Here is a 20,567-nt window from a genome sequence, read left to right on the forward strand (position 1 = left end):
TCAGCAATGGCAATGGTGGAAAAATATGGAAGTAACTTTTATAATGGATGTATCCTAAAGAATGTGATCCACCCACAACAGAGCTGGTGGTGTTGGAATACAGACTGAAGCACATTTTTTATTATTATTATTTTCTGGGGGGTGTTGCAGGGCAAATGGGACTGGGTGGCCTGCCTGGGGCCGCACAGCTGGGTGATTGTTGGGTGTCTGAGGCTAGATTTGGACCTGGATGCTCCTGGCTCAAGGGCCAGTCATCTGTCTGCCACCCAGTTGCCCCTACTATTATTATTACTATTTTATTTTATTTTGGGTCTTTTTTTTTTGGTTTTTGTAGGGCAATGGGGTTGGGGTAGCTTGCATGGGGTCACACAGCTGGGTGACAGTTGGGTGTCTGGGGCCAGATTTGGGCTCTGGTGCTCCTAGCTTCAGGGCCAGTGCTCTGTCTGTTGCACCACCTGGCCATACCTACAATTGTTATTATTATTATTATTATTATTATTATTATTATTATTATTATTATTATTATTATTATTTAAATTTATTTTTTTCTCTCCCCTTTATCACTTATGTGGGTCTATATTTTCTTGGGGGGAGGGGGTATTATGTTTACTCTTAAACAAGAATTTTTTAGTAATGTATAAAAAATTATTTGTACAAAATAAGAATAAATTAAAAAAACTTTTTAAAAATTTTTTTAAATAGCAAAAAAAAGAATGAAGGACAATTTCAATTGGGGAATGGCTTAACAAACTGTGATATATATGATATATATATATATATATATATATATATATATATATATATATATGTCATGGAACACTATTGTTCTATTAGAAACCAGGGAATATGGGAATTCGGGGAAGCCTGGAAGGATTTGCTTGAACTGATACTGAGCAAGATAATCAGAACCAGAAAAACATTGTAAACCCTAACAGCAACATGAGGGTGATGATCAACCTTGATGGACTTGCTCATTCCATCAACAATCAGGGACAATTTGGGGGTATCTGTGATGGAGAATACTATCTGTATCCAGAGAAAGAATTGTGAAGTTTGAACATAGACCAAAGGCTATTACCTTCATTTTAGGGGAAAAAAAGTTATCTTATTATGTAATTTTGCTATCTCTTATACTTTACTTTTCTTCATAGGATATGATTTCTCTCTCATCACATTCAACTGTGATCAATATATACCATGGAAACAATGTAAAGACTAACAGACTGCCTTCTGTGGGGGGGGGGGGAAGGAAGCAAGAATAGAGGAAAATTGTAAAACTCAAAATAAATAAAATCTTTCTTTTAAAAGAATGAAAGACAAACAGCAGCAGCAGCAACAATTGATATACTCATTTCTGAAGTTTGCACCAATTTTAGAAACATTTGTCCTCCATTTAAAAAAAAATGAACCAAGTTTGTAAAGCATACCTCAACCAATCTCTAGGAAATCCTAAAGATACTTCACAATCTGTGATATACAAATACTATTTCATTGTTGATTGTCACATGGATTAGGCTTAGCTCTTTATCTGGAAGTAATGTCTTTGAAAGTCAGAACCATACCATATACTTCTTTTACATCTGAACAGTTCAGATTGTTGACTACATAGTAGGAGGTTAGTAAATTCCCACTGAATAATTAAAATCTAATCATAGATACAGTGTCTTACATAAAGAAATAGAAAATAGAATGGCCTGTGAGAGTGGTGACAATGATGAAAATGAACCCCTCTAGATTTCCTTCAGATCTTCTGCTACGCTGTATATTTCCCATTCAAAACCTCTCACCTCCTACTCTGAGAAGTCTCCTCCCTGTAAAGTTCTTATCATCTGAGCTCCAGTGACTTTCCCATAAGTCCTATGTGTTCATTTTCTCTGAAATATCCATCTCACCACTAAAATTGAAGTCTTCTGTCTGGCCCTTGTCATCAAAGAAACTTTGGCTTTTTGAGGTTCTGTTAAGAGAAAAGGTGTGGGGCACAGAGTAGGAGGTCTCCAAGTTGTGATGGAATTCCTTAAGGTTGTCTGGAAAGGCAACATCTGAGTCCTCTTCTAAATTCGCTGAAAGAACAAAATAAAAGTTAGGTTACTGTAACATTGAAACAGTGAACAGTGTCTCTGAATTCTGCTACTTGCCTAAAGTTCCGCAGTTTTTCTGGTACTACAGAGATGCCACTTCAATAATGTAGTTTCATCTCTATTCTTCTTACTTTCACTTAAGTCACCTGATTCTCCAACACTTAAGCAAATGTTTTGAAAAGAGAACTGTCTCATTTTTCTATTTCTATCCCCAGCACATAGAACAGTATCTGACATATAATATGCTTTCCCCAATTTTCTCTCTCCTAATCTATTGGCTCCTACATTACTGCTTTACAAACTTGAATTTCCACCTTCCTTTAAAGAAAAACATTTGATTCCATAATCTCAACTTGTCCTCATTTCACCTTTTTTACACAGCCAAAGACCTAGAAAATGCTATTTATATCTATTGCCTCCTCTTTTTCACCTACTTCCTTCACAATCCTTCACAATTCATCCATGACATCACCAAACAGAACTTGTTCTCCCCAAGGCTGTCAATGATTTAATTGCTATATCCTTTCATAGTCCTTATTCTTTTTGACTCCTCTGCAGCATTTGATTCTATTGATAATCATCTTATCTTAAACAATCTCTCTTGCTTGGAGAAACTGTTCTCTCTTGGTTTTCTTCCTTTCTGTCTGGTTATTCCTTTTCAATTTCCTTTGCTAGATCATCATCCATGTTCATGAGTATATTTGTAGGTTTCTTTCTATTTTCCAGTGATTTCAGTAGCTCCTATGTGTTAGGCTATTATTTCTAAGCAGATGACTTCCAGATGTTAATAAACAACCAGTATCTCTTCTGATTTCTAGTTCTCCTTCATCAACTGTTTAGCGAAAAACCTCCAACTGAGTGTTGCCATAGATATCCCAAATAAACATTTACAAAATTTATTTCTTTCCTCCCACCCATACTATATTCTAACCCTAACATCCAAATTTCTGCTGAGGACACAACTGTCTTTCCACTCATCAAAATTCTCAGCATTGGTGCCTTCCTTATATCTTATAGCAAATTAGTTGATGACTTATTGTCATTCTGTTTCTCTGTGCCTCAAATTCTTACTCTTGTATTCTAAAATCTCTAACTTTTTTCAAAACTCAGCTTAAATGCCACCTCCTACAGGAAATCCATCTTAATGTACAACCAATTGCTGGAAATTGCAAAGGTTTTTTTTTTCTTTTCTGTGTATATGTATCACTTACCCTCTATAAAATATGAGCTTGTTAAAACCAACAGCTTTCATTTTTTATATTGTCAATGCTAATAAGGTACTAAATAAATCTTTACTGAATGAATAAATGGAATCAATTGTTCTTGGTATGTCAATATAAAACCATATCAGCCTTTGATCTCCATGAAAATGATGTGTGAGAGAACAAGTAGGGCATGCTGATTGACAGGACTAGCTAAGGAATATAGACTGGGATTAGTAACTTTCTAATATTTCAAAACTGTATGTTCAGATTGGTCCAACCCTATGTCACCTAAAAAAATGAGCTTTTCCCCCTAGTATTAAGATATTTGTGAGACCTCCACTTGCTTTATGATTCCACATATGCTTAACCAAACCTTGTAGTTTAAAAGGAAGAATCCAAAATCTTTTGTCAGAATATTTTCAAAGCATAAAAACAGGAAGTTTGTTTTATGTTTAGCATAAGTTTATGTATATTTCAAACAAATAGCATTAAACTTGAGAATAAGAGAACTCTGAAGTTCAAAGCTTACCTATAACATTTACTGTGAAACCTTGTAAATATCATTTAACATTTCTGACTTTCAATTTCCATTTGAAAAATAAGGATAATAATATTTGTAGCATCTATCTCATGGCACTTTCAAGAGGATCAATTGAATCCATATATGTAAAGTACTTTTCAAATCTTAAATGTCAATTATTATTAATTTTATAAGGTTTAATCAGAGTTTTCAAGAAAACAATTGAGAAAGGATACTTTAAGCATTTATTATAAAATAAGGATTATCAGTCTCACTGGTTCCTACATGTATTTATGGGTCTGTAAAAGGATCCACAGAGGTAAACTGAACTCAGTGACATATGCACACCTTGAGAAAAATGAATTGTATCAGCCATCAATTATTTTAAATTGAATTTTGTTTTAATTTCAGCTCCAAATTTTCGCCCTCCCATCTTTTCCCTCACATTGAGAAAGCAAGAAAAAGAAACTTATAAACAGTATATAGTCAAGCAAAACATGGCAATCATGTTCCAAAAAATATGCCTCAATCTGCACTCTTAAGTCCATCACCTCTCTATCTGGATGTAGCATCTTTCATCATGAGTCTTCTAGAATTGCAGTTGGTCCATGGATTAATACAGAGTTACTAAGTCTTTCAAAGTTGTTTGTCATTAAAATATTGTCCCTCTAATATAAATTTGCTCCTGGGTCTGCTCATTTCACTTTGCATGATTTCACCCAAATACTTCCAGATTCTCTGAAACCATCACATACTGTGATTTCTTATAATACAATAATATTCCATCACATTCATAACTTGTTGAATTATTCCTCAATCATGAATTTTTATATCACATAATATTTAAGTTACTCTGTAGTTTGGAGGATGACTACTAGAAGATTTTTTAAACCTTTCTAGATTGTAAAATTCCATATCTACTCATACATGAAAGAAGTTATATTAGTATTTGTTGACTGAGGAAGAAAAAAGATGACAAAATTACAATGAATTTAGTATCACTGTTTATTTAATTATATTAACAAAAATCTATTTTCTTTCCTCCAACATCCTCCTTCACCCTAGTTTAAGAAAAAAAGCAAAATAACAAAGCAAAATATCCCTATGTTGGCCATGTCTCAAAATATGTATCTCATTCAGCATTCTAAGTCTGACATTTTTCTCCCAGGAGAGGGCAGCACATTCCATTATCAGTTCTCTAGAATCACAATTGGTTATTGTATTGATCAAATTCTTAAATCTCTCAAAGTCTTTATAATGTTGGTGTTATTATAGAAATTGTTCTCCTAATTTTGCTCACTTCACTGAAACTATCATTCTCATTATTTCCTACTGTAAAAGAGAATATTCATTTGCATTCATGTACCAGTCAATGTATTAAGTGCTTACTTTGAGCCAAGGATGTAGGCTAAGTGCTAGGGATACAAAGAAAGGTAAAAAAGTATCCCTGCCCTCAAGGAGTTCATATTCTAATAAAGGAAAAAAGAAGCACACAACTATGTTCATAGATGCTATGCAGAGAATTGAAGGCAATCTCAGTGGGGAAGCACTAGTAGTAAGGGGACTAGGAAAAAGTGGGATATTATCTGAGATAAATGATAGGGAAGTCAGAAAGCTAAGACAGAGGGCACTTAATTATTGAAAAACTGATGCTAGGCACAAGCAAGGAAAACAGTTATCAGTGGAAATACAGGAAAGAGTTTGGTTATGATGAAATTTAAAAGCCAAGAGAAAGTGTCATATTTGACCATCAAGATAACAGGAAGTCATTGGAGTTTATTAAATAAGGGAGTAATGTGATCATATCTGTACTATAATAAAATCATTTTGATAGATAAGTGGAAGATAGGAGATTTGAGGCATGGAGACTAACCAGCAGGCTGCTGCAATACGGTTCAGAAGGACTAGGATAGTGGCAGTATAAAAAGAGAGAAGGGGATGTGTCTAGAAGATATTAAAAGAACAGAAATAATAGGATCCAACAACAGATTAGATATGGGAGTTGAGAGACAGTGAGCTGTTAAGGATAACACAAGTTGTAAGCCTAAATGACTGGGAGGATGATGACATCTTCTGCAGTAATAAAGTTCAGAAGAGCAGAGTATAGAGATAAAGACAATGAGTTCAATTTTAGACATATTTTAGTTTAAGACATTTATGGTTCAAGCTAGTTCAAGATGTCTAAAAACTGCAAATGGATATTCAAACCTGGAGTGCAGAAAAGGGATTATAGCTGGTAAACCCAAACATCATCTATATAAATATGATTGATAAAACCATGACAGCTGATGAGATTATTAAATAAAATAATAAAGAAAAGGAAGAGGAAAAGGCCCAGGGCAGAGTTTTGAAGGTTGCCTAGTGCCTGTGATGGAGAAAAGAAGAAAAAGTGATCTATAATGTTAAAGGATGGAGTAAGATCAAGAGAGATAAGAACTGAAGAAAAAGTCATTAGATGGGGGGGGTTAAGAGATCATTAATTAATATAGAGAGACCAGTTTTTTAATTGTTTTTATTGAATTTTACCATTTCCCCCCCAATCTCTCTTCCCTCCCCCATCCCCCTATAGAAGTCAGTCTGATAGTCTTTACATTGTTTCCACGGTATACATTGATCAAAATTGAATGTGTTGAAAGAGAAATCATATCCTTAAAGGAAAAATAAAATATGAGATAGCAAAATTATATAATAAGATACCTTTTTAAAATTAAAGGTAATAGTCTTTGGTCTTTTTTTAAACTCAATTCTTTCTCTGGATACAGATGGTATTCTCCATCGCAGATACCCTAAAATTGTCTCTGATTATTGCACTGATGAAGTGAGCAAGTCCATTAAGATTGATCAACAACCCTAAGTTGCTGTTAGGGTGTACAGTGTTCTTCTAGAGAACATTTTTTTTAAATAATGAAGTCAGATGCCAGATTGCAAAGAGTTAAGAAGAAAATTAAAACAAAAGTAGTATCGGTACCTACTGTAGATGGCCTTCTCAAGTTAGCTATAAAAGAGATAATAGCCAGTGGAGAAGGTTGGATCACATGAGAGTTTTTTGAGAATGAGGAGGCATAGGCATGATTTTTTAGGTAATAAAGAAGTAGCCAGTAGACAAGAAGCAAATAAAGATTATTATTTAGAAAGTGGGGATAATAGATGGGACAATCTTCAGGAGAAAACAGGAGGAATAGGTTCACTTTTGCATCTAGAAGGGGTTGGCTTTGGCAAAGAGATAGGCTGCCTCTTCTTGTGAAACAAAGATGAAGAAGGAAATAGGGGAAAGCACCTGAGTGATGAGGTGAGGAACAGGGAAGAAGAGGAAAATGGCCCCAATTTTTTACAATGAAACATGAGGCAATATGTTCTTAGCTGAGAATTTGGAACTCTGAAGAGGGGCAGACCTAAGAAGGGATGACAACTTTTGAAAAACTGCTGTGGTGAGTTGGGTAATGAATCAACTGGAATGTCTAAAAAGGATTGACTTGCCATGATGAGAGAGTCCAGTTGAAATAATGTAACAAACTATTCAATACTTGTGAGGCAGGCAAAGGCTGAGGACACAGTGAAGACTGGGTTTGGAGTTGCAAGGGAGAGAGAGAGAGAGACAGAGACAGAGACAGAGAGAGACAGAGACAGAGACAGAGAGGAAATTAAAACAGATTATGATTAGATAGAAGAATTGAAAACTTCATGAACACTTGTGAATAACAGCAAGATCTGTTGGTATTTGAGGTGAGGTGAAAGGAAATTGGTAAACTAAGAAATTGTGAAATTAAAATGTTTGAGAGAACATCAATGTGTATATTTGGGTTTACTCTCCAGTTATAATCTCTCTCCTGCACTCCAGGTTTGAATATCCAATTGCCTTTTATATATCTTGAACTGGTTTGAACCATAAATGTCTTAAACATGTCTAAAACTGAATTCATTGTCTTTCTCACTAAACTCTCTGCTCTTCTGAACTTTTTTATTTCTAAAGAGGATGTCATTATCCTCCCAGTCACTAGGCTTACAACCTAGTATGGAAGCAAGGGATGAGGAGGAAGGACTATGCACCAAGCACTGGATTCATTTAGGAAGGAAAAAGAGTGTCCTGGACGTCTATTAAAAATGCTTTCAAAATCTTGATTGAATGATAAATATGAATTGCATAAACCTCAAAGAAAGAGAGGTTACTACTTGTAGGGAGGAAACCATGTAATGAGTTAAAGTGCAATCAATACTGGTTACCCAAGAAACTATTTCATCGTGATAAAGCCATCTCACCAAGAAGATGAAGGGAGGGGGACAGCTGGGTGGCACAGTGAATAGAGTACTAGCCCTGGAATCAGGAAGAACTGAATTCAAATCCTGCCTTAGATACTTAAAAATTGCCTAGCTGTGTGAGCTTGAGCAAGTCACTTAAGCCCATTGCCTTGGGAAAAAAAAAGAACATGAAGGGAATGGTATTGGAAAATGTATAAAATGAAATCCAATTTGTAATCTGTTGAGCAGGCATTCCTGTCACAGTGTAAAGGTGAGATAGCTTTAGAATGGGAGATTGGGGTACTGGGTTAGAGAAGATGGAAATAAGGGAGCTGTTAGTAGCAAATATATAATGAGGTATGAACAATGAAGATCAGGGGCTATATAGTATTCTTGGGATTTTTCATTGGGGTATTTCCTTTTCCACTTAGCATTCTTATTTTAGGAATAGTTTTCTTTTTTTATAAAATTTCATTGATTTTTTTTTTTTGTTTTTCACATCATTACTGCTTTCCTCAGTATTTTTTCCCTTTCTCCTTCCAGAGAATCATCATATATAAGAAAAGGTATTTTTTTAAAGACAAAAAGAATAAGAGGGGGAAATCAGCAGAACAGATTAATCCATTGGAAAACTTGAAAACATGAACAACTTTCTATCTCTATGAAGAGGTAGGTTGGAGGCAGCTTCTCCTATCTCTTTGAGGCCTGATTGATATTTATAATTTAATTATAATTATTTTTTATTTTTGTTGTCATTCTTTCCATTTATATTTCTTGAAATTACTGTGTATATGTTATATTGACTCTGCTTACTTCACCCAGTATCAGTTCATTTGGATGCTTCTTTGTATTAATCACAAACATTTCTTATAGTAAAGTAATATTCCATTATATTCATGTACCATGATTTTTTTAGCCATTCCTAATTGATGAGTATCTACTTTGTTTCCAATTCTTTACTATCACAAAAAGTGCTGCTGTAAATATTTTGGGGTACATGTGTCCTTTTTTCCTTTAGCAATGGATGCATTTCTTGAAATACAAATTCAATAATGGAGTCCCTAGTGAAAAGTGTATAGATATTATAATCACTATTATCTACATAATTCCAAATTATTTTCCAAAATGGTTGTAACATGTCAAAGCTCCATGAACAATATATGAGCGTCAGGGGCGACTAGGTGGTGCAGTGAATAAAGCACTGGCCCTGGAGTCAGGAGTACCTGGGCTCAAATCTGGCGTCAGACACTTAATAATTACCTAGCTGTGTGGCCTTGGCCAAACCACTTAACCCAATTTGCCTTGCAAAAAAAAAAAAACAACTAAAAAAAAGACCCTAATATATGAGCGTGTCTATCTTTCCATAACCCCTTCAATATTGAATATTGCCATTATTTTGTAATTTTGCCAAAATTCAGGGTGTGAGATGAAACCTCATGTTGTTTTGATTTGCATCTTTCTTATTATTAATGATTTTGAGCATTTTTTCCATGAATTGTGAATACTTTCCAGTTTTTTTGAGAATTGTTTGTTCGTATCCTTTGATCATTTATCTATTGGGGAATAGTTATAAATCTTATATATATCTTGGATACAAAATGTAGGCATATACATATACGCATACACATATGCATGCACATACATATACATATACACATACATATGCATATACATATACTACACGTACACATACACGTACTTGTACATGTACAGAAATTTTTCCATTTCAAGTAATCAAAATTTTACATTATCTTTGATAATTACATCTCTCTTTCTTAAGAATATATCTCCTACCTATGCCCATGAGAAGAATATGATCTTCTAATTTTTAATAGTATGATTTTGAATATTAAGGTCACTTAGAATGTATTGTGAAATTTTGTATAAGGAATATGTCTAAGCCTAATTTCTGCCAATCTGCTTCCCAGTTTTTCTCACTGTTTTTTAATAGGGAGTTTTTCCCTAGATAATTTATATTTTTCATTTTCATTGTGACAATTCTCTGGAAGAAGGAGGAAGAGGGATGCTGGAGAACACTATGATAATATGAAAGAAAAAGGAAAGGCTTGGTTTTTCAGATTACATTATATTTATTAAACAATGGGTTATCAAACTAGTGTTTCTGAATCTCTCTTGTCTAGTCTATTCCATTGATCTCTCTATTCTTTAAGTAATATTAGGATGATAGTTGCTTTATAATGCCATTTGAGGTTGGAAAGTGCCTTCTTTTGTCCTTTTTATCATTTGTTTTAATTTTATAGAAACTTTATTTTTCCAAATGAATTTGGTTATAATTTTATCAAGTTGTAAAAAGTATCCCCTTGGCAATTTTACTGGTATAGCTTTAAAATGTAAATTAACTTAAGAAGTGTTGTAATTTTTATTTTGTTTGCATAATCTAACCATAAGCACCTAATATTCCTCCAGGTACTTATTGTTCTTTAGTTATTTAATGAATATGTTATTGATTTGATTTGTGCTCTCTTATTTTTAATTAGATCAGCTAAAAGTTTATAAATTTTAGACTTTTTAAAGTACCAGCTTTTAATTTTATTTATATTTTCAATGGTTTTACTCATCAGAACACATTACTCTATTCCTTCCTATGTTTTCCATTGAATGCAGAATAGTCTTGGGTTATCCAAATTTTTGGATGGGCTTTGGATGTCCTGATGACTTGAAGAACTTCTTTCTAAATGAACTGTATTTAACTACTATATATCTTAGGATTTGCAGCTCCACCCCCCCCCCCTCGGAAGTGATCAGTGGATTCTTTCAAATGGAATTTCATTTTCTATGTTCAGATGTTCCTGGGACGTTCTCTTCTATTATTCCCTTCATCATTCTATTAAGGTTTTGTGGTACTGCAGTGTTCTTTTGGAAGACCCATGTTCTTTTGGTTGCTTCTATACATACTTTCTTTGATAGTATGTTTTCTATATTTTCTTTTAATGTTCATATACTTTGCTTTTCTTATTCTGGGATTTCCTTCATTTCTGTATACTTATATTTCAAATCTATTGTTTTCTCTTTTATTTCTTTGGTGAGACTTGACATTTCAGATTCCAAGTTTTCTATTCTGTTCGTCATTTTTACTTTGGAGGACAAAAATTTTGCTCCCAAAATTTTTGTTTTTAATTATTCAGGAATAGTATATTACGTTCTCTAATTCCACAGGGTCCTCTATCCTGTGTTGGATCATTTTCCTTAATTTCATGGTATTTATTCAAAGTTGGCCAAACTCATTTACTAAATCTGAAAATCATATAAATATATGTTGTTACTGTTGTTACTCTTTTTCCTATTGATTTATTTTTGTTTACGTTCAAGGTTTTTACGTTTTCTTCTGAAATTTTCGGTACTTTCAATCTCCCCCTCCCCCTCTCCCTCTTATTTTCCTTACCATTTATTTTCTGATTCCCTCTCCCCTAATTGTGCTTTCCTTGGGAACTGGATCATAGAGCAGCTAGGTGGTACAGTGGAGAGGATCAGAGTTTAAATCCAGCCTTGAATACTTGACTCTTACTAGCTATGTGACCTTGAGCAAGTCACTTAATTCTGATTGCCTTGCATCCTGAGTCATCTCCAGTTGTCCTAATTCATATCTGGCCACAGGACTCAGATGTTCCGGAGGAGAAAGTGAGGCTGGTAACTTAGCACAGCCCCCTCCCCCCCCCACTCAAATCCAGTTCATGTGTTTTTCACCTCCCTGATGTCCTGGTCTTTGAAAATGAAGGACAAGGGTGGCCAGGTGGCGCAGTGCATAAAGCACTGGGCCTGGAGTCAGGAGTATCTGGGTTCAAATCTGGTCTCAGACACTTAATAATTACCTAGTTGTGTGGCCTTGGGCAAGCCACTTAACCCCATTGCCTTGAAAAAAAATGAAGGACAAACATTATTATTGTCTCAGACTTCCAGCACTCTGAGCAGTTTATGGGTTCCCAGACTAGGGCTCTGTGCCTAATGACTTTTGGGTGATCAGAACTAACCCCAATTGGTTGCTATGTTCTTCCCACAGGCTTGATGAAATATTTCACAGCCCCCAAACTCAGTGTCTTGCCCTGCTTTTTTTCATTCTTCAGTTCTCTGGCCTGCTTTGGCAATTCAGAGTTCTGTAGTGCTGGTGCTTTCAGACTGAAATTCCCTGAAGGCTTTGTTCCTCAAAGTCTAGATGTCAAGATACAAATAAATTTCCATAGCCTGAAGTCAGAGTCCCCACAACACTTATAAGAGGTGGAGAAGCATGTCTGGGTGAGTCTTATTGTTAGCTTGTGTTGTGTCCTTGGGTCTGAAGGCATAGCCTGACTCAACCATTGCTGGGACATGGGGTTGAGGGGGTGGCAGGTGAGGCAGAGCAAAGGATGGAATGCATACATCTGGCATCTACTTAGTGTATGCACCAGATGCAGGGATCAACCCTTTGCAATCAGAGGTGAAGCTCAGCTCTACCTCACCTGCTGCTCCCTCACTACAAGTCCCTGCCTCACTGCTGGCAGTGTGGGAGATGGAAGGAGGAAATGAAAAAGTTGCTAGATGAGCTTAGATCTGGTAGCATCAATGCATGGATTTATAGGAAGGGACATCTTTTGGATTCTGGTTGTGCTAAACTAGAAAGCAAACTGAAGTTGCTGTGTGTTTGGCTCATAATTTCTATTTTGGAGAGGTTGTGGGGATCAAAGAAAAAGTCTTCCTTCTTGTTGCTCATGTGATGAAATTTTCTTTCATTATTTTCAGAACAATGGTCACAACTTTCAGGTAGTCCAATGAGTATTAAATGATCTCTTCTTGATATGTTTTCTGATCACTGCCCCACCCCCTCCTCCTAGTATAAGATTCCTGACCTGGGTTTGGATCTAAGCAACTAACCTGTGGGGTTTCCCCATTTGGAGTTTGAGTAGACTTCTAATCATTATCAGCTAGGTAGAAAGCTATGCTGGTCCAATGGCTAAAGTCTAGGTTTCCCTTTGATCTGGAATTCCTGATCTGGTTATTCCACTGCAGTCTTTAGACTGTGCTGGAGGTTGGAAATGAAACTGTACTCTCCTTCTGAGGTCAGAACTTGCTCTTTGATCAGTACACAACCTAAAGCCCACAAGTGCTCTTATTCTGTATCACCATCCAGCCTGTGCTGGATCTATGATCTGGAATTAAATGATGAGTGGCAGAGTTTCCAGTGGACATTCCTTTACCCCCTCCCTCCCCCCAAAAAGTTTAGTTTTTCTTTACTGAATCAGGGGATCTTTTGCCCTGGTTTCTAGGTTTTACTTGCTCAAAAATCCACTGAGAAAAAGAACTCCTTAAAAAAGCAGAATTGGACAAATGGAAATGGAAGCGCAAAAGCTCACTGATGAAAATAATTGTTTAAAAATTAGAATTGGGTGGGGCGGCTAGGTGGCACAGTGGATAGAGCACAGGCCATAGGGTCAGGAGTACCTGGGTTCAAATCCAGCCTCAGACACTTAATAATTACCTAGCTGTGTGGCCTTGAGCAAGCCACTTGACCCCATTTTCCTTGCAAAAATAAAAATAAATACATCAAAAGAGAAAAATAAAAAAGTCGTCATGATATCAAAGAAATAGTCCATGTTCTCACATGAAATTGTGAAGTTTTTAAATATTCAAAAATATATTAGTAAATTACACATTCAAATTTCTGACATAAAAAGAAAACTATGTTATGACATAACTATTCCTATTATGAAACAGAAAGAATTCTATTTATTTCAGTAGTCAAAACTTTCCTAAAACAGAAATTACATTGGATTTGACTCCTCAAATAAAGACTGAAAATTATCAACAAGTCAACCTAGACTTTTCTCATATCAATTGACCCAAAAGATTTTTAAGAAATGTTTTTATACATATTATTTGACATATAATTATAAATCCCTGGATCCTTAATCTTCTTCTTCATTATCACTGTCAGTTACATAAACTTGCTGATTGTAGAGAGAGTAGATGCAGATGTTACATACATTCCCTAATATTCTAATGTCCATTTGAAGAATGTAAATATTCCTCCCCACTATTGGCTATGGTTGTTATAGTAAAAAGGCCCATCCAGGATCTCACAGCTGTAAGAATCTTCACTGTGTAAACATTCATCTGGTAATCTCTGAAGCAATAATCTGCATTTAAAGCAGAAAACATGACCTCATGCTTTTGGTTTGTATTTTCATAATAGTTAAGGCGTTGAACTATAAAAATTTCCATAGCTAAAGGGAAGATGACTATAAGAACACATGCTTGATGGGAAGTAGTGAAGTTTAGGTAAGAAGTAAAAGTGATAAAAGGAGAATAGAGATTTTGTACCACATAATGTGGTTGGGTGACCAATGGGAGGGAGTTGATAGACATGAGGATGTGGTACACTGAGGTACAGGTGCACTTTGGGGACAAAAAAGAAATGATGGGGGTTAATACTTGGAGGGAGAGTTGAATGATAGAGGTTCAAATCTGGCATGAACATTAACTTGCACTAGTTGGATTTCTACAAGTACTCTTCAAAGAGACTGGAGTTGGTTTCTTTATAGAGTATTTGACTCCTGAATGCAGACATTAAGTGTCCATTTGAATGTGTCCAACAAAGCTCTGTAATGTAATGTTAAATAAAGAGAAAAGTTTGGAGCTGGGATAACCACCTAAGGAGTCCTGGCAAGGCTTGATTGGAAGAATGTAAAAGTGATTGCATGCTGAACTGGAGGCATAGGTAGCTAGATAGTAATTGCGGCTTTACCTAGTTTCTTCTTGATTTTATATGTTAATTTTTCCATTGAGTTCTGATCTTTTTGTCATGAATAACTGAGTCTTTCAATTCATAAAATATCCATTTTAAAAAAATCAGGCTTATACTCAGCTTAGCTGGATATGATATTCTTGGTTGTAAGCCCAACTTCTTTGTTCTGTGAAATATAATATCTAAGTCCTTCAGTCTTTTAATATGGAAGCTCCTAATTCTTGTGTAAACCTGACTGTAACTCTACAATATTTAAATTTTTTTCTCTTCTTATGATATTTTCTCCTTAACTTGGGAGCTTTGAATATTCTTGTAGGCTAAAATATTCCTATAAGTTTTCATCTTCTAAGCAGAATTCAATGGATTCTTTTTTCCTATTTCAATTTTACCCTCTTGTTAGTACTTAAGGGCAATTTTCCTTAATAATTTCTTGTAATATCATATCTAGATTCTTTTTCTAGTCATAACTTTTAGGGAGTCTGATAATTCTTATGTCATCTTTCCTCTAAATCAACTTCCTAAGTCAGTTGTTTTTCTAATGAGATGTTTCATATTCTCTTCTATTTTTTTCAATTTGATTTTGTTTCAGTATTTCTTGGTGTATTATAACGTAATTGACTTCTTGTTTCTAATATTCTAGTATTAAATTTTTGGATCTATTTTTCTAATGTTGACTTTTTACACAATTTTCTTGATTTTCTTAGATTGCTAATTATTTTTTCTCTAGTTTCCTCCTCAGACTTACTCATTTGATTTTTAAAGTCCTTTTTAAGCTCTTCCAAGAAGTCTTTTGGGGATTATGACTATTTGACATTTTTCTGTGTTTTATTGTTTGTTTTTTAGCCTTACTAGCCTTATCTGAGTATGAGCCCAGATCTCTATCCCCATAGTCAAGGCAACTAGATGGCACAATGGATACAGCACTGGCCTTGGAGTCAAGGGGACAAGAATTCAAATCCAGATTCAAACACTTGATACTCACTATCTGTGAGACCTTGGGTAAGTCACTTAACCATGGTTGCATCACATCTAGGGCTATCTCTAGTCTAGCCACAGATCCAGATGGCTCTGTGACTTAGCACAGCACTCCCTCACTTAAATTCAATTCATGTACTTGTCATAGCACCACCTCCCTGAAGTCATGGTCCTCTTTGAGAATGAAAGACAAACATCATCATCCTCATAGTAGCACTCTATGGTCAAATTCTTTCTTCTTTGCTTACTTATTATTATTATTATTATCATTATTGTTGTTGTTTTAGGGCTTTACTCATTGTTTGGTCCCTGAATTTATTCAGAATAACTACAAATAGCAATTGTTTCTGTTTTGGCCAGAAATCCTGAGGGTCTTCTCCCAAATTGATATGAGAATGGAGGGAGGAGGGGACAATATAATGAGGTTCCTTGTTTCTTTTCTTTTCTACCAGCTTTAATACCTGTAATAAATACCCCGAGTGTATCTCAATTTTTTCCTCTTTTGGAAGTGGTTATTCTTGGCCTCTTTGTCTCCTCTCCCCCTTTCCTAACCTTAAATAACTAAATGGGCATTGCCTTAGTCAAACTGTGACCTTGGAAAGACCTAGCTTTAAAAAGCCAAGGTCTCCCACTGTATCCAGGACCATGTCCAGTTCTCCTGATCCACATCTGGCCACAGATCCCCTATGGCTCCAGAGGAGAAAGCAAGGTTGGTGGCTTTGCACAGAACCCCTCCCTTAACTCTAATTCATTTGAATGTCATGGCATCACTTCCCTGACTTCATGGTCTTCTTAAAAAAATGAAGAACAAACATAGAAGCTTATAATTATAGTCAAGTTCTAGTCTGACTTCAGGTTTTATACTAAGTTCTGTCTGGAAATTCAATCTGTGGTACTCCTCTACACATCTGAACCACTACTTGGGCTCTGTAATCCCAATCCACATTGTCTGTGAGAAGAAAGTTCTGTGGCAGAGGCTACCACCTGGCCCTAGGACTTTTTGGTTGTTGATTCTGAAGTATCTGTCTACATGTAGTTGTACTTCAATTGGGTTAGGCCTCTACCCTGGAGGTCAGGTTCTCCTGAGGTCCTCACAAATTGTTTTAGGACAACTGCTTTATCCCAACTTTTAATATTTCAGCTGCTCAAATTTTCCTTTGAGGAAACATTTTATTATGTTTGGAGAGAATTTCAGAGAGCCCTGTGCTTCCTGTCTCACAACACCATCTTCTCAGAATCTTCTCCTAAACTTAATTTTTAAAAATAAATGTAAAAGGAACTGAAAACTGATTAATTCTATGATCACTCATTTTCCAGAGGGCTCAAGATGAAATGTAATACACCTTCTGATTGAGATGAAAGAATCTGGGTGCAGATTAAGACATTTTTTGACCATGGCCAAAGAAGGAATTTATTTTGCTTGACCATATAAGTTGGTTAAAAAAAAAAGGTTAGTTGTCTTCTGGGAGGGGAAAAATATTGGAAATAGAGAAGATGATATCTGTTCATTCAAAAAATCAAATCATTTGTGGGGAAATGCAGATGAAGTTGAATGTGGCTACATTAACTGAGAAAATTTTTTTGCAACAAGTTTTTCTGATAAATGTCTTATTTTGGACAGCTAGGTGGTGCAGTAGATAGAATACAGACCTGGAGTCAAGAGGACCTGAGTTCAAGTCTGAACTCAGACACTTAATAATTGCCTAACTGTGTGATCTTGGGCAACTCACTTAACTACATTGCCTTAAATAAATAACAATTTTAAAAAATAAAAAAGTTTTATTTCTAAGACACATAAATAACTATAATTTATAAGAATAAGAGTCATTAATATGGGGAAAATTGAAACATTAATGCATAGTTGAGGGAATTGTGAACTGATCCAACCATTGCTATAAAACTGCATACTCTTTAATCTAGCAATACCACTCCTAGACCCACATGTACAAAAATATTTATAGTAGCTCTTTCTGTGGTGGTAAAGAATTGGATATTGGGGGCATGCCCATCAATTGCGGAATGGCTAAGCAAATTGTGGGATATGAATGTAATAGAATATTATATGCTATCAGAAATGATAAGTAGGCAGATTTCAGAGAAATCTGGAAAGTCTTACATGAACTGATGCTGAGTGAAATGAACAGAACCAGGAGAATATTGTACATAGTAACAACAACATTGTGTGATGATCGACTAATATTAATTAGCCTTGCACAGAAATATTATTATCCAAGACAATTCTAAAAGACTGGTGATGGAAAATGCTAACCACATCAAGAGAAAGAACTATGGAGTCTAAATACAAATCTAAAAACATACTATTCTCACTTCTTTTTTTCTTTCTGTGGTTTTTCTCTTTTGTCCTGATTCTTCTTTCATGACATGGAAATATGTTTTTTTATCATGACATGGAAATATGTTTAACGTGATTGTACACATATAATCTATATCACATTGCTTACTGTCTTAGGCAGGGGAGAGGGAAAGGGAAGAGAGAAAGAAAAATTTGAAACTCAAAATCTTACAAAAAAGAATGTCAGAAACTCTGCATGTAATTGGAAAAAATAAAGAAAAAAGTTTAAAGAATAAGAGCCATTCCCCAATTGATAAGGAATAAACAGTTTTCAAAGGATAAAATCTAAGTTATCAGTAGCCAAATTGCAAAGTGTTTCAAATCAGTAATGATTAAAGAAGTGTAAATTAGAACAACTCAGTGATTCCACCTTATATTCCTCACCTGGCAAAACTGACAGTAAAAGAAAATAGGAAATGTTGAAGGTCTTGGGAAGACAGGCACATTGATTTATTATTGGTATTCTGGTAAGCAATTTGGAATGTTGATACAGTTATGCCAACTCTAGGCTGAATTGATAATTTATGAAATTATGAAATGAGGCCAGGAACATTTGGTTCTTTGGGCACTTTCTGGGAAAGCCTATGATGACAGTGAGAAATGAGAATGCAATCATACTTCAAAAAGGCATAGGGATATAGACAAGTAGCAAAAGGGTTACAGAGGCAGATGGTATAGAAATGGGATGGAATAGTGAAGGAAGGCAGGGAACATGGAAAAGAAAATGGAGATGGGGAGAGATACAGATAATCAAGCTCATTAAAACAGATTAGATTTGGGAGTACTATGTAGCATGGGTTCTCTGGAGATAAAAGAGTGTGCAGTAGGGGTTAAGGTCTTATTTTTATAGTTTTGTGGGGGCGACATTAATTGTGCTCCTTGGGTTAGTTCATTAACATATCCAAATCATCTCAAAGTTGTTGGTAAAACTTTAAAGGTAACATATACACATTATCTCAAAATTGTCATTATCTTTTGTTATTTCACTGGACTAGAACTTGTCTGAAATAACTATATCATAGGGTCAAAAATAATAGGATGCAATTTGCAAATGATGCTCTTTGATCTGTGATATGATTTGTAGATGACTTCCAGGTTCTCCTTTGTAAATCTTATTTCCTGTAATTGCCCTTTATGCTGGCTATTTTATAAACTTACTATACTGACAAAAAGGGAGGGGAGTGGTCAGGAGCACCAGAACAAAATACATTTTGACACATAGGCCTATATCCCAAAGAGATAGCAAAAAAAGAAAAGAACCTTTATGTACAAAATATTTATAGAACCTCTTTTCATAATCACAAAGAACTAGAAATTAAGGAGTTTCCCATTAATTGAGTAATGATAAATAGTTTAGTTTCAGAAAAACTTGGAAAATATTTACAAATTAATGTAGAACAAAATGAGCAGAAGCATAACAATTTATATAATATTAAAAAAAACTCTGAAAGACTGACAAACTTTGATCACTGCAATTACCAACAAGATTCTGAAAGATAGATAATGAAGAATGCTACCCACTTTCTGGCAGAGAAGTGACGGATTCAAAATGAAAAATATATTTTACATAGCAAATATTAGATATGTCTTGTTTGACTGTGTTATTTATATATGTCATAAAGACTATATGTTATAAAGGCTTTCTTCCTTTTTTTAAAGAAGGGCAGTTGGATAAAGAAAATAAATGCTTATTAATTTAAAAAATAAATTGATAAAAACTCTTATTTAAATAGTATCTTAAGGGATACAAAAGCATTTTCCTTGCAACAAATCTAGAAGGTAGGTAGCTCAAGTATTATCATCACCATTTTACAGATAAAAAAGTGAGGCTAAGATAGGTAACATCTAAGGAGTCTAAGCATAGAAACCTACCTAAAGAATTTATTAGGGTCAGCTAGGTGGCACAGTGGATAGAGCATCAGTCCTGGAGTCAGGAGGATCTGAGTTCAAATGTTACCTCAGACACTTAATTACGTAACTGTGTGACCTTCTGCAAAGCACTTAACCCCATTGCCTTGCCAAAAAAAAACTTAAGAATTCATTAGCTGTCACCTTGCATGAGTCACATACCCTTTCTCATTTTTGCTTTCCTTATTTTTTAAATGAGGGGGGTTGGACTCAATGGCTTGTAAGCTCACTTCAACCTTTAAATCCATGAGCCTATGTTTGGTTTTAATACTCCTTAAAGTAAGTGGTTTTAGTTTTATTTAGTACTATTAGTAGCTTAGTAGATAATAATAATAGTAATTCATTAACAAAGTAGATTGTTAAAGGAAGGTTTCAGCCTTATTAACAAAGTATAATCAAAAGAGTGCTAGCACTAGCTTTATTAATGACTTCACCTTTCTGTCCTTGGCAGTCAATGGAGATAATACTCTACATACTTTCCAGGACTGTTTTGAGTAAAGTTCTATACAAGTGTAAGCTGATATTATTATTATTATTATTATTATTATTATTATTA

At 34.9% G+C, this 20,567-nt stretch overlaps 1 protein-coding gene and 1 long non-coding RNA gene across 3 annotated transcripts in view; one reads left to right on the forward strand and one right to left on the reverse strand.

Moving 5' to 3' along the window:
- FBXW10B (F-box and WD repeat domain containing 10B) overlaps positions 1 to 20,567 on the reverse strand; it is a 144,674-nt gene that overhangs the window by 122,167 nt on the left and 1,940 nt on the right. The window contains exon 2 of the mRNA XM_074225191.1: positions 1,893 to 2,060. Within this exon, the coding sequence (XP_074081292.1) occupies positions 1,893 to 2,060 (168 nt within the window). The remainder of the gene's footprint in view (positions 1 to 1,892; positions 2,061 to 20,567) is intronic.
- Positions 1 to 20,567, forward strand: part of LOC141514395 (uncharacterized) — a 147,931-nt gene that overhangs the window by 89,504 nt on the left and 37,860 nt on the right. For both annotated transcript variants that reach the window (XR_012476021.1, XR_012476020.1), the window contains 2 exons: positions 8,583 to 8,708; positions 15,619 to 15,774. This is a non-coding gene — a long non-coding RNA (uncharacterized LOC141514395). The remainder of the gene's footprint in view (positions 1 to 8,582; positions 8,709 to 15,618; positions 15,775 to 20,567) is intronic.

The sequence above is a fragment of the Macrotis lagotis genome, chromosome 2 (genome assembly GCF_037893015.1).
Source record: "Macrotis lagotis isolate mMagLag1 chromosome 2, bilby.v1.9.chrom.fasta, whole genome shotgun sequence".
Classification (NCBI taxonomy): Eukaryota; Metazoa; Chordata; class Mammalia; order Peramelemorphia; family Peramelidae; genus Macrotis; species Macrotis lagotis.